The sequence below is a fragment of the Lathamus discolor genome, chromosome 5 (genome assembly GCF_037157495.1).
Source record: "Lathamus discolor isolate bLatDis1 chromosome 5, bLatDis1.hap1, whole genome shotgun sequence".
NCBI lineage: Eukaryota > Metazoa > Chordata > Aves > Psittaciformes > Psittacidae > Lathamus > Lathamus discolor.
Window position 1 is genome coordinate 53,387,933 of NC_088888.1, and position 15,588 is coordinate 53,403,520.

Consider the following 15,588-nt stretch of genomic DNA (forward strand, 5'->3'; position numbering starts at 1 on the left):
GTGCTACTTTCTTGTCATTTCTAGTTGCCATTTAATTGTTCAATTATTTGTAAGTATATTGCAGCCATACTGAAAACTTCCTTTGCAACTGCTGCATTGTCAAAGGCTTCGAGTTTCTATTTCTACCATCACTTTCAGTGGTGGTGTGGTGGGTTGACCTTGGCCAGCAGCCAAACACCCACCTTTCACATACTCCTTTCTCCCATGGGATGGGGAAGAAATAGAAGGAAAGTGAAAAGAGTTATGGATCAGTGGGAAGGGTTGGAGAGAAAGCCTTGGCAAGTTCTGTTCAGCAAGGGACAAAATATACTGGTGTACCAGCGCAGGTTTAGAAACAAATACAACACACAGCACCATACACGCCAATATGATGGTTAAATCCAGCCCAGCCATGCTAAGTGTAGATGTTAAAATATTAGGTTCATATCAGACTATCTGATGGACTGCCTTTGTCTTTTTCTTATTAAACTAAAATACTCAAAAGTGATAATTTTTATATTTACTTTCTGGATGACTGACTGGAAATTCAGTAAGTGTGGAATATCACCCCCTGAAAATTAGAGTTTGCAAGGCACTCACACCATAATTGCCGTACCACTCACCAATGACTTATGAAAAAGTCAAGAATATACAGGATTTACAAAATTACTCAATTTTTATTATGCTTCATTGTGGAACTGGTTACTTTCCACCATTAGTGAACACCAAAATAAAATAAAATTTAAAATGTAACATAACATAACACAACATAAAAGCAGCTTTTTGTATACACTTTGAGTGTCAGTTTGAGTTTTCTTTCACTATAACTTCATTGAATTTTTACTATTTTCAACCATTAATAGACTACTCTCCTTTCCTCTATATTATAGTTAGTAACGGTGTTTTGTGTGTTAAAAATGAGTGACTCCTGCCAATATTTTGTTGTACAAATATTCAACCTTTTTGTTAATGATAACTGATGTAAAATGCCATTAATAAAGTCAGTTGGATTAGGCATCTCAGATCTATGAACTGATTAAAAATTAACATGATATCCATACAATGTCACAAAAATATGTGTCACACAAATTCACACGTGTATACCTCTTCATTGCATCTGTACACCGGTGACTAGCACTTGGATTGGACACTTGTGCTACACTGGTTTGGTTTAAAAAATTTTTGATGACACAAGGTAAAGTTAGTCCATAAATTTTAGGCACCAAAACTTAGATTCTGAAGACAGATGAGAAGAAAAGTAACACTATTTCCTATATCTAAAATGGAAATGGAATTTATCCATCTTGTAGACAAGCTGAGGTTGTCAGCTGCTACTAAGTATGCCAGACTTCAAAACCAACATAGCACAGATTGAAAGTACTACAAATGGTAGTACTTGCAGAAAAGGCTGGTTCCCATGTCCCATTCTGAAATTCTCATTATTTTGCTCTTCTCCATACTGCCTTTTTGATACAGAAAGGAAAGGTTGAATACCACAAAATTACAAAACTAAAGCCCAGTGACATCATGCAGTTTTACTAATGTGTTAAAAACTAAACAATTTCAATTTCATTCTACTTCTAGTTGTTATAATTAATTTAAATTTAGAATAAATTTCAAGGGGGAGGCAGGTAAATCAAACAGAAACAGCAAGTCAATTACTCATAAAGGGAAATCTAGAAACCGAACATTACCTCTTTGGGGCTCTCACATTTCGCAAATGACCTTTCAGTACCTCTTACTTATACCTTTTGCTGATGGGCATATATTCCTTCATCACACTCCTCTGTAACCCAGTATCAACTAGATGTCTGGACTATAAATTCTGTCTGAATAATAAAAGTGCATAAGCTGAGCAAAACTCCATTAAACCCTTTACTTCCAGGTAACCTGTGATCAACAAGGAACTCCAAACACAATTTTCGAAGCAACTGCTTATTTGCTGAAGATGTACTTAGCATGCAAAAGCATACAAGAGTAACAAAACCCCTACATATCCTCCCTTTCATAACCTACAGTTTTCCTCTGCAGTCTTAATTAACTACTGTTCAATTTAACTCTCTCTTTCTTAGGACTCACCATCACAATGCTTTGCATGTTGATCAGCCCTCATTACAAATCACCAGATATATTAATTCTTTCCAAGTCAAAGATTTTTTTCCTTTTCCTTCTGCTTTGTGGATCCTTCAGTATTTTAGTATTTGGGATTAGAGATAAGAAGAGTAAACCTTTTCAACCTGGCAAGCAGATTCCCCAATTTGCTTTCTTCTTCATTATTTCCTAACACCCCTCAGTATTATCTCTCCAGTATTCATATCCCTTCTTTTGTGAAACTATTTCTTGCTTGTTTTTCCTCCATTTTTCAACTGCCACTACTGACTAAAACCCTTGCCTCCAAGGCAGACTTGGCTAGGCAGGTAACGCAAAGGACACTTGAGATTTATGAAATAATTTCACCAACAATAAATTTTGTCTTTTCTCTACGGTAGTATAAGATGATTTTAGCACAAAGAAATTAAATGTATCATGGGAAACATGAAATACTGCAGTCAGTGGACTCAGCTAGCCAGATTCTCAGCCCTGCTTCAACTCATTTCTAAGGCACAGAGGCCATAACAGTCTACTGGGCATCCTTAGTTTTCCTTGCAATCACAATAATGGCTTAACTTGAACTCCCGACAGACTATCCAAACTTTATTAAAAGCTTTAATGAGGAACAAATTGTGCAAAATTTACTTGGTGGTTCTTGACAGTCATGGGTAGCTGAACTCCCAATAGGACAGTCTTGATACTTTTTCAATTTGTGCTGGGGATCAAGAAAAATTTGGCTAATCACAGCTGTGAAAAAATGCAGAGACATCACCTGCCCTCCCCCCAGTCTCATTTCATGGTGCCACACTGTGAGAATATTTCAGCAAAGATCTAAGTTCTTTACTGTGAGGGTGAGGCACTGGACCAGGCTGCCCAAAGAAGTGGTAAATGCTCCATCCCTGGCAGTGTTTAAGGCCAGGCTGGATAGAGCCTTGGGCAACAAGGTCTAGGTGTCCCGGCCCATGACAGGGGCGTTGGAACTGATCTTAAGGTCCTTTCCAACCCCGACTATTGCATGATTCTATGAAAGATAAGGAATCTAAACCCAATCATGTAATACAAATTAAGTAAACTTAAAGGAAGGATCAGTCAGCTGTGGTTCAGATCTTTAAAATGTTTTGTTTGTCATTTGTATTCCCGCTGTCTGTCTCATCCTAAATTTGCCTGTTATCTCATTTTTTTTAGGAGCAATAGTGGAGTAAGCGCTAATAAAATAAACAGCACATTTGGTTGAAGACCTCTTCACACTTTAGACAGTCTGATTATGATAGTGACTTAATTACAGTCAAGGTAATTTAGACTGTAATCTAAAATAAAAATGTATTATTTACATTATTTTAAGGTTTACTTATTAAAAACCAAAAGCATATCAATAAACTAAACCAGCTTTTTTATCAGAAGAATGCATTCGAATATTAAAGACAAAAGATACTGAAATAGCTGCCCTTGCAAAAGATATATTTCTTTAGGTTCAAATTAATCATTTTACTTTTCTGTCATGTGTTGGCTGTTGACACTAATTAAAAAATGTGATAGCTGTAGCAACTCTGAGTAACTTCAGGGGCATTACTCTGAATGGAGATTTCTTGCATACTATGTGTGGCAGATGCCTGTTACTGCTTCTTTTACAAACATGGATAACGCACATATAACTTCACTATTTCATCCCACTCAAACTTACAGAATATTAAGAATCAATAAATGTCCATACAAAATTGTTTTTTATATACTATGCCTTATACTTGAGGATCATATTATCTACTCCATCCCCAATTCACTTTTGCAAGCTTGGAGATGTTATTCATTGCACATTCAGATCTGGGGCTGGAACTCATTTCTGTGCAGAGGGTACAAAAAAGACAAATTCATCAAGTACGGGACTTAACATCACTGCCTCAACATCTGCTTTAAGCACTGCCATTATGTTACTTAATGGTGGCCTGCTTAGACTTGGACAATCATCTGCACTAGGTAACCAAATCTTCTATATGAGGGCTTAAACTGTCCATATGATCAGGTGAAAGAAAGACTTATCTTCTAAAGGTGCAGAAAGGGAGATCACATAATCCTACTTAAGTTTCACTACTTAGCTTCCCTGACAATAAAAGCAATACAGACACATGCTCAAAAAAATCAGTCTGCTGGCTAAACTTAAGACACAGCTGAATGTTAGAATTACACAGGCTAGGTCGCTCACTGCTTTTTATGAGGCTACTGAATTTCAAAACAAACTGGTGATATAAAAATGTAGCTTCCAAACACAATTCAATTTTCATCTCATCCATTTATACCAAAAGGTGTTAAGTTGGATTTTCTCCCTTTTGAGGCAGCCAATAAAAGGAAGAAAGAGAACTGTGGGTCTATCTAACTCTAGCATATCCTATAAATAAGAAAGTCTTGAGTTCTGAAAACATGACAATACTAGATGAAGCTTTTTAGATTTAGATGCATTAATAATTTAGGACAATTGATCATGGCATTTCTGTTCCAGCTGATTACTGTATTATTTATGCTTCTTTATGTTTTGGGTTTCAGCTCCCTCCCTCCCCCTGGGAGCTGTAGACTGCAATTTGCTTTGCATTATTCTGCCTTTTCCATCAGAATTGCCTAAGAAATGAAAACAAATGGAAGCAAATAAATATAAAAGCCACAAGGACCTAGCTTATGATTATTTTATAATTCAATATTTAATCCTATGAGGTATTCTGGGCAGTCTGCAATAGATAATATGTCACAAAACAAACCTCTCACTCTATTCCAATCTTTAGCTTTCCACAGTAGAGTACTTTCAAAGGCCTGATAGATTTTTAAAGTTTGTACATATTGACTACAGGCTTATTACAGTGTCTTCATTTCTGGAGTCAAAGAAATATTGACTTCTGTAAGGCAGCAAATAGTTTACACAGCTAATTATAAAAGAACAGGCAAAATAAATGAAGTGACAGTGTTAAGTCAGTCTAAGTTTCTTCCTGTTCTATATGCACAGCCTCTGCACAAAACTTTCAGCTGTTTCTTTGTTTTTACTAGTGGTCAGAGAAAGAACAATGTATCCACCATAAGGACACTTAAGTCTACAGAGTTGACAAACATAAGGTGCTAGAATGTTTCCAAGAGATAACAAACTCTTTTATCCAGGCATCTTCTGCTTTAATTTTCAAGGTACCCGGCATCCAGACCAAATCACATTAACTTTACTTACATTGAATGGGATCATGCTGTACAAATAGTTCAAATGACTCCTGTAAAATATCTAGTGCAAGAAACTCTCAGTCTGGGTAAAATTTGTCAGTACACAAACTGTTTCTGAGCTGAAGGGTTTTAGGGCTTCTATCATGTTGTTTGCAGTCTGAGTAATGGCAGCACTAACACCTGCTCAAAACCCAGATAGAGGGGTTAGAGCAAATGTATTACCTATTTTCTGTATGACTGCTGGGTGTTGAGACCTAATAAGGTTCAGAGACCTGGATTCTAGGATGGCCTCCACCTAAATGTTGTACTAACTTGCGAATGCTGACCAAGGGCAGTGCCCTAACCACCTGAAAGATGCATGGTGTATCTCAGCCTTCATGGTTAAAGCTGGTCCTCAGCAGGGAAAGGAACAAAAATATTGCAGCAGCAGAGAGACTTTCTGCGACCAATGGTGGATGTTTCTACATGGAATCTCAAGGGCCTCAGTTGCCCCTCATGTATGTGTGTGATGGGGAAGAAAGGCTTTGTTTAGATGTGCTCCATATAATGTTTTTTTCTTTTAGCTAATACCTTCTACTCGGAATACAAATTATCAAATTGCTTTTTGCTGAGGTGTCAAAGGAAAAGAGGCAGAGTATATACAGAATACCGGCTTCTGTAACATTGTGGACACCTAACCCTTTCACACTAACTTTAAGTAAGTTTCACATCATCCTGTTGAGTTTGGTATCTAATTTTTAATTAATTTTATACTTTCATTTCAGTGCTCTAATCAAACATTACCAGAACGTAACTCATAACACTTTCAGACAAGTTTATAAAATATGTTAGCATGGACTCAAATTTAAAATAAGCTTACAAATCCATTGTCAAAACAATTTAAGAAACTGTTAACGAAAACCAAATGGGGTTTTCAAACACCTGAAATGTAATCAGAGTTGACAGAATAAGACGATTTTTCAGTAATTAGAAACTCTAACAAACCACGAGTCCTCATGATGGCTGCAAACATTAGTTCAGGAGTCTATGATAAGGTAGGTGGAAAGAATATAAACTGTTTTATGATACCTACTAAAATCTTAATACTAGTAATTTTAAATCTGTTCTTCCAAATTATCTGCTAGATACTTTATTTCTAGAAATTAATTTCCTCCAGATTACTTCCAAACATATTCTGCATCAGAAACAGTGTTCAATTTTCCACTACAAATGCATATTATATAGACAAACAGGTGAAATATCTGGATTTAAAAAAAATAAAATTCTGAGTTTGTACAACAAAGTTTAAGTTTTGGTAGCAGCATATACATTTATAAGACTAAAAGGAGGTGGTGATGTTAAAGCAATTTGCCCATGCTCTTGTCCCACTGTGACAAACAATAATCCTGTATCATCTATAGCCTCCTGTTAGGCATAATGTGTCTGTAAGGACGCAGTCAGAGATGAGTATCACATAGGCTAGTGCCACCCAGATTTAGGCAAAAAAGAAAAAGATGAAGGCTGCGCACTCAGAAGCATCCTATTTATGCTTTTCTCACCCAAAAGAACATTTGGAGATGGACGTAAAACAAGTAGATGGCACACATATTCAATCAACATTGTGGAAGCATATGCACAATGTGCCAACTTTGTATTAAAAGAGTTATTTTAAATAAGCCTTTTGAGCTATATTTGAAAACCAGGAAATGCAGGATGGTTACTACTTTTTGTTATTCAATTTAAGAGCAATAATTTTAACGGTAAAAAGGAAGGGTAGTTTTCTGTGACACAAGATTTATAAATTGCAATACAAGTGTATATCTTGATATAAAATTCCTAAATTGTTATCTACAGTTCCTAAGACATGAATTGTTAAAGAAGCTTGCCTGCTCTGAGATACCAATTATCCTACTGTAACACAGCTAGCAATCACTCTCAAGAAAGGATGTTTTTATGTAGTTTCAGCTATTTGGGTTTATCAATTTTCAGCCATTTAGAGAAATGTTTTATTGAAGTTTACAAATAAGGACTCTCAATATTCTATTTCCCTTTCCATAGCATAAATCATATGGCCTAAGCATGTCATTATGACTATAGTCTACGTAATGCAACATGACAGTTAAGATGTACTGTGGTAATTTGTGAGTGCTTTCAGTATTATTGTAGTATCAAAAATTTATATGGTTCACTTATTAAGGCAAATTGCTTCATTCATACAGAGATATCTGACAGTAACCACAATGGGCCTCCAAACTATACTGAAAAAATATCTTCCATGTTCAAATCATTTTTGCACATTCTTACCATTATTTTGCTCACTGAATAGAAGCAGGAAGAAATTCTGCCTGGAAAAGTATCAGTTCGTATGTCATAGTAAGTTCACCAGACATGGAAGATTACAGAAGAAACTCTCCCTTGCCCACTAAATGAGCCTGACAATTTATGGCCATGAACAGGATGCCTGGTTCTTTGGAATGATGCTATTTAGTTTCAACATGCTCACTTACCTTCTGTCATGTTGATTTTCAGCCAACAGGAAGAAAAAAAATAGAAGGTTGACTAGTTTGAAGAGACTACAGAGGAAAATGTGCTCAAGTGCATTAGTGTTAGCATTTCTGATGAGTTTTATCATATATGAGGTTATGCTAAATGGAAGGCTGTTTAGCTTTCTTCATATTTAGAACTCATTCAGTCCTTCATTCTACTGTCTGGAAAAAAATAAGACTTTCATGAAGGTATCCTGTATGATAGCAGGAAGTCTAACGGTGAGAAGCACGACAGTCAGACGACTAAAGCATCCAAGACTTTAGAAAGCAAATATTTGAAATTAACCCGCAGGGCATGATGTGTGTACATGCATGGACACATGCAGACTTGGATAAATACATGCATTAGAACAGGCACAGGGCTCACAACAGCAATTTTCTGAGTTCTAGGGCAGGGAGCTTCCAACACGCAAGTTTCTTGCCAAACACTAAAGTTTTGTAACACACCCCCACAACATCTGACACACTCTGAAAAGCAGACGAGGGAACTGTTTTTCAAAACTGAGGACAAGGTGGGTAGAGAACAGGACAAGCTGAATGACACACCAGCTAATTCATTCAAAAAATAATGCTGTGAACTATACAGACTTCTCCAGTACTTGACAGGAGAAGCCTGAAGAACACTCAAGGTCAAAGACTCTTAGTTAATTTTCTCTGCTTAACATTTTGCCTCACAAGGATGCTCCATAAGCATCATCCTTTCTGCTTGCAATTTTGCTGGTCAAATAGCTATCCAATTTAATCTTCCCTCAGTTTCACCCCACTTCAAAGCCTTACTTCTTTTCTCAAGAAATCAAATTAGCATTTAGGCAAGCACCATCTGCACTTACTTTGTTGCCCAAATAAGAACTGGGTGCACTCCAATAATAAGTCTGTGGCAGTACTTTCCGAGCAGCCACATTGCTGATGCTATACTGCTGATGCCCATCAAATCTCTTTTGCTTGGGGGTAACTCGGATGAGACCTGGTAAGTCAGTCAGATACCAGCCATTCATGTCTTCTGTCTAAAATGACATAAAAATAAGACAAAACAAAACACATCACAGTGAGAACCAGGACACCAGGACATCACTCATTTCAATAGATAGAGCATCTCATTCTTCTATTTTTAAAAAACTGATTATATGATTAATAGCAGTTTAGGAACAAAGGAAACAACAAAGAAACAAAAACTTCTCCTGTTGTACGTGTCTGGGAGTTATAACTGCTGAGGAGTTTGAAGTAACTGCAAGTATTTGCTTTTTCTGCTTCATATGGTCCAGAACAAGGAGAAAATCTACTGTACAAACATATGCATAAGAATATCTCCAAATACTATACAAGTTTTCAATAAATAGTATCAGTCACTGAGGGTACAGAAGATGAGCTGACAAATGGATATACAATTTCTGATTGAGGTAGACAGCATGATTTATAATAATTTTTAATTCTAAACCTTACAACTTAAAAATTCAAATACACTTATTTTAGAAAGCCACAGCAAAGCTGGAAAGCACCAGAACTTGAATTTCTGAAATCCCATCATAAATGAAACATCAGAGAAGCGCACACTGTTCATACAAAGCTTCTGGTGCCTGGATACAAGTAGAACAATAAATTAGTCCAGCTGTGGGATGAAAGATTTTCCAGATGCTGGTATGCAAATGAGCGCACTAGGCATATATGATTTTACTCACAGACTTCCAGCATACCAATACAGCCAAAACCAGGAGCTAATAGACCTGGAATGCATTTCCCAAACTCACTGTACAGACATGAATACATAGTATACACCAATTACAGCTGATTTGGTGTCTGAGTTTTGTGAACTAATTTAAAGTATATTTGAAGGTTAAAGATAATTTTTTTTCTACAACACAAACAAGAACAGTAGGTTTATCTCTCTTTGACATCTTTCCCTGGGAATGCAGTATGCAAAAGAAATTCACTCAAAATTACTCCTGCAAGGCAACCCTTTTTCTTACATATGCTGTGTGTTGTACATTTAGTGTTTAAAAATCCTTGATTATTTCAGGTCTAGAAATTTAATAATTACCTGTAAAAGAAGTTGCCCTATAGACATGTTGCGTTTAACTCAGGACTGATTATGTAAGCACAATCCAGGACTGTGTTTATGCAGATGGCTTCATTTTTACAGCTTTTGCACTTTTCATTAATTTAACTGCACTTTTTCAGAATTTTCTCACAATTAAGAGAAACAAAGGTTATAAACATTTTCATCTGGATAAATTAAAAATATATGGGGCATAAAAGTGCATGCATGATTTTATAAGATGAACTCCCTGACAATGGACAGTGACAACACACAAAAACACAAACTCAGAGACATGTACTGATAGGGTGTGATTTTTCTTACGCTTCCATAGGTAAGGTGAGAGTGTGTGCAGATGTTTGTTTTCCCAGAGCAGAAACACTCCTCACAGCCTTTGGGATTATTTTGCTGCAGGTTGAAGAAACCTGGTTTGCAACGATCACAGTTTTCTCCTTCAACATGTTCCTGGAAATGCAGATTACAATATCACTTCAGTTGTCATAGAATAGAACTTGAGATCACCAGCTTTATACTTTGCAGGAGAGTACAAATTCAGGATTGTAAAGACATTTATAGGAAGGACTATTCTTATTTGTGAGTATTAGGAGCAAATCCTCTACACAATAAAAGTTACTGTGGCTGCATATAAATAACAGGACACAGCATTTGGACATTATAAGATTCTTAATTTTTCCTCTACACAAATGGACATACTTAATTTCAGGGAAAATCTAATTTATTTCCTTTACACTTGAAAGTCTCAGACAGGTATGAAGTATGGGACACAATGTTACAGCTTCAAAAACTACAGTTTGTAGGTGTGGCTGATAAAATCCGGCATGCCCAATTGATGTCAACTACAGGTGCATAGGAGTAGTTGCACTAATCATTCAGTATTGAAGTTTTCCAGTGGCCTATAATTAATAGCTGAACTCAGACTAAATCCAAGCGTTAGAAATGATGCATTTTGTCTTTCCATGACTACGTGTGTTTACCACTCACACAGCCAAGTCTGCAAACTCTTCCCCTGGAGAAATCCAGGCACTGAACACATACGAAGAATTCTAAATTTAGCATTTGGTAATAACACTTTTCAGAGAAAGCTTAGACTCTGCATTAAGTCCTACTACCTTACGTAATAAATTAGTTTGTCTTATATGCAAAGATAAAGGTAGCTTTTCTACAAAAGCATGTTGCAAAAGGGTCATGCTATGGTACTGGCTTAGTAACTCAGTATTTTTCCCCCAGGATAGCCCAGAAAATTCTTTCCCTTTCCAAAGTGTTACATACAGTCTCTTTAATCCTGGAGACAGTGCTTTATGGTATGCACACAGGACCAAATTGTTGGCTGCACGTCAGCAGAGAATGAACACATTATAAAAAGCCTGCCCACGCTGTGTAGTCTATGATTGCTTGAAATACGCAGCTCTGAAATAAGTTCACCAAAAGCCTCCTGGTTAAGATCTAACAAAGATTGAAAAAGCAGAGCAAAACATCTGAAAGCATGGGGAGAAAGGATAGCACACACAGATCAAGAGAAAATAGAGACAGTGGAGGGGGTGGGGGGGTAAGGACAAGTAAAGAAGGAAATGAAAATGTAAATAGGTTTTCACCACTGATTATACAATAACAAGACGTGTAGCAAAATATCTTTTCTGTCTCTATTGCTGTGCTGCATTTATGCACACCTTCAACAACATCATGTAGAATCTGCTCAACAAACCAAAAATCTCTTTAATACAACTCAAGGTTATCAGTCAATTACTTTTAACTTCAACAGCTCATTAATTTCAATAATGGTATTTCTAATTTTCCCCAGCAATCTCAGGATTAATCAATGCATATTATTACCACAGATATGCTGAAATAACCCATCTACCCCTGCGTTATATGAAAAATAATGTGGGTAACATTTGGGAACTGACAGGCACATAAATGCTCTCATGCCCAATTCTAGAAACCAGAATTATGAACACTGGTCACAAAAGTGTGATATTATGGTCACAAAAGTATCAGACTTTGCTGATGTGCTTATAAGAGTATGTGGTGAGGGAAGGGGAAAATAAAAAGACAGCTGCAAAGCAAAACCATGTGTTTAAATGAAAAGTTGCTCTACTCTGCAATCACAAGTATGTCATCAGTGAGTAACAACTGTATAATTCTGTTCAGTAGGCAGCAAATTCAGTGAATAACTCCAAGTTGGAAAGGAGATCTGACCTATCTTTCAGCCAATGAAGCAATATTTCTATAGCCTCATTTATTTATGAATACTGTGTTCACTTTTAAATTATGCAAAGATAAGACTTTGACAACATACCTTCAGAAAGCTCTCTGAGATAATTAGTGAAAAAAAGAATTGACACTTGTTCACCTTTCTGTACTTTAGTTTACTTTGGTTAATGGGATAAAGATAACAATCTCATGCTTACTTTGTTGCAGTTTGCTGCTTACAGTTAGAACTCCTTTTCAGCAGTCAATTTCCTTTACAAGAAATCTAGCTTTAGTAAATTTAGAGCTCATCATATGTAATTCAAAGATGTGATTAAAAGAAAGGAAGCATTTTTTTCTAAGACTTGTTATTAATCAGACAACCTACTTTATTCTTCATATGGAGCACAACTAATCTGATGATTTCAGTGTCCCTTTGACCATAAACTGCTTTGATTTGAATTTGAAAATAGGTAGTGAAAATAAATGTTTATGTATGTATCTCGGCTATCTGAAAGGGTATAAGTTTTCTCCCACAAGGACTTAGAAAGGAATTAGGGTAGCAGAAAGGTGTATACAAGTGTGTGACATAAGGTGTATATAGTGAGAACTCTGTGGGATAGGAACAATTATCTCTATTCCATGTATGTTCATTTTGGTCTGATTGTGCTAACATGCCAGTTTGGCATTATATAAACAATGTCATAATAATAGGAATCATGAAGCAGTAGTTATTTTCTATTTATATTTAGATTTTTATATTTATTTATAATTACATGTATTTTTGTATATATATAACACCTTCATCAAAGCTCCCTTTTAAGTCAGGTTATAGCAAAAGCACCTCTTTTCTGATCTTCTAGATCTGATAGCTTAGGAATTTGAACTGTGATATGATATGGATAGATTTTATTTCTGACGGAGAGCATGTGACTGTTACATAAAGTGAGCATAAGGTTAATGCTCTGAGTAGATTTCAGTGCTATTCAGCTGTCACACCAGAGCTTTATGTATGCATGCAGCATGAGCTGATAGATTGAAGTATTTTTTGTACATTCTTGTAAGTCTTTTTAAATTCACATTTGTGACTAATTTGTCAATTAAATGCTGGAAGGAAACTCCCACAAGTACATCGCAGAAAAACTGACCCACAATACTGCAAGCTGTCCTTTGGGAATATTCACGGTCACTTACTAAACCATGGCACTATCATTTCTAAAGCATTTCTGGTAACCAGGTATTTCATTAAGAGGTGGATGCATGTGCTTTTAAAAGTCTTTTATTCCAATATCATATCAATATATAATTTGGTGGAGGTACATGAAGGCACACAGAGAAAATAATTCTTAAATTTTCTTCCTAGAAATTAGGAAATTCATCCTACAGAAAACGATGGATTTTTTTTTTTTTTTTTCAATGCTACTGATTTCTAAACAAATATCAGTTCACCACATTTTCTTTTGGAAGTCACATTACATGTTAGTTTTAGAGCCCACAATACTTTAAAGAGAGATTCTGAGTAGATGAGGATGGGAGTTTGAAGCAAATAACTCACAGGCTTCTTACATATCCCTTCATCACTGATTTCTAAGGACTTGTATGACAGTAGCAGTCTCCTAGGCACCTATGTTAATTAAAGTGAGTACCTAGATGACACAAGACAACATTAGACTTTACAGCACCAAGAACAAGTGTTCTATGAGAAGTGAGTAATACACATATTAACACAGTTAGGGAGGACAGTAGAACACTATTGTATGATAGCTTTCAATATCATTTGTATCTTCCTACAGCTCAGAAGAATCTGACATCCATACCTTGCAGATGCAGGGACCTACACAAGGGTCAGCATTTGCACTGCCTTCCAGTGAGCACTTGCAGGGCAGGCATTCAGGATATCCCATATAACCCAAGGCACATCTATTGCAGCTCTCTCCTGCATAGCCAGTCTTGCAGTGACAGAAACCAGGCAACATATCTATGGGAAGAGGGAGAAAACATGTTTGATTCATCATTACTTCTACTATCAGATGCGCTTTAGAGTGGTCAGAGCAACACCTTTGGTAGATGCAACATAATGGCACTTACTGTGGGTCATACCACATGCCTCCTTGACTTAGTATCCTGTCTGAGAAAGGCTAGAATAAAGCATGCAAGAATAAAGCAAGCATACAGTAATCTGAATCCCGAGCTTCCAGGAATATGCATATTAGAGATCTAAACTGAAATGTATCCCTAATTCCTTGCACCTAATAGTCTCTGATAAACTTCTCCTCCATTAATTCACCTAACTGCCTTTGAACATACTTTCACTTTTAGAATCCATAAAGCTCCCTAGCAGTAAGTTCCACATTTAGCCATGTGTAGTGTGAAAGAGAACAGTGCTAAACCTGTATTTATTGCCCTCTAATTCTCATATCACAGGGAACAGCAAGTACCTATCCCCTACTCAGTTTCTTCATGTCATCTGATTTCAATATACCTCTATCATGTCCCGTATGACATTTTTATTTCATATGCCTAAACCTCCTAAGCCTATTTAATAGCTCTTACACAGAAACTGCTTCCTATGGCTGAAAACCTCTGTTGTCCTCTTCATTGTTTCCAGTTACAATAAATTATGTAAGGAGAAAGGAGTGCATACTGTGGACTTATAAATGGTTTGATGCTTTTTTCAGTTTTGTTTTGGAAACACCAGTAATATTTCCTTAGGCTCTATTGACCTTCTTCACTACTGCTGGGCCAGCACTGAGCTGATACATCCAGGGCACAGTCCAAGGTAATTCTAAGAGTTGTTTCACAACTGGTAGTGCCTAATTCAGAAATGGCTGCATGAATGTACAAGTAGAACTACTTTTGTCTGTGTTCTACTTTTCCTTTAATTGCTATAGAAATTCAGCAGTTATTTTACTACACTGCCACTGGCTATCTTGAGATCTTTCTGAACATTTTGCAGTTCTTTCATTTTTTCTGTGCTGAAAGATTTTGTACTTGCTAAACTGTCACCTTCCTACTCATTCCCTTTCCAGGTTAAATACGAATATTTTCAACAGTTCATATTGATTATCACTCTGAAAATGGTCCAGTTAGTCTTTTAACCAAGTACTAATCAGTGAAAGAGCCTTTTCTCCTTATTCTATTATACTTCCTTTCATTGTCTTTGGTGAAATGTCAAATTTTTTGAAAATCAAAATACAAGATTAATCAAATGAGCCTTTGTTCACATGTTCATTGAATCCTTCAAACAGATTCAGAAAGCACACTGTCCATTACAAAAAAACTGATCTTCAGTTTTACCTGGTTTTGCCACAGTTCAGAAATGGTATAAATCATTTATTGTAGTTCTACCGATTTGCTTGGTACAGGAAGCAGACCTGATTTTAGTTTCCTGGAACTTTCTGCCTTTGTTTGAAAAACTGGATAAACAGGTTCTATTTATGTAATATTAATGTCAGTTTTTAAAAGTATTATAAATTGCATCTAATACTTCAAGCAACTCAATTTACAACTTCATCCAGAAGCCACAGATAAATACAATATATGCCTGATGAATTTTTATTCTTC

General features: G+C 36.2%; 1 protein-coding gene across 7 annotated transcripts in view; it reads right to left on the reverse strand.

The window, feature by feature from the left end:
• The window catches only part of LAMA2 (laminin subunit alpha 2), a 377,741-nt gene that overhangs the window by 196,632 nt on the left and 165,521 nt on the right, over positions 1-15,588 (reverse strand). For all 7 annotated transcript variants that reach the window (XM_065680918.1, XM_065680917.1, XM_065680915.1 and 4 more), the window contains exons 10-12: positions 13,842-14,002; positions 10,141-10,281; positions 8,615-8,788 (exon numbers count right to left, since the gene is read on the reverse strand). In XM_065680918.1, the coding sequence (XP_065536990.1) occupies positions 8,615-8,788; positions 10,141-10,281; positions 13,842-14,002 (476 nt within the window). The remainder of the gene's footprint in view (positions 1-8,614; positions 8,789-10,140; positions 10,282-13,841; positions 14,003-15,588) is intronic.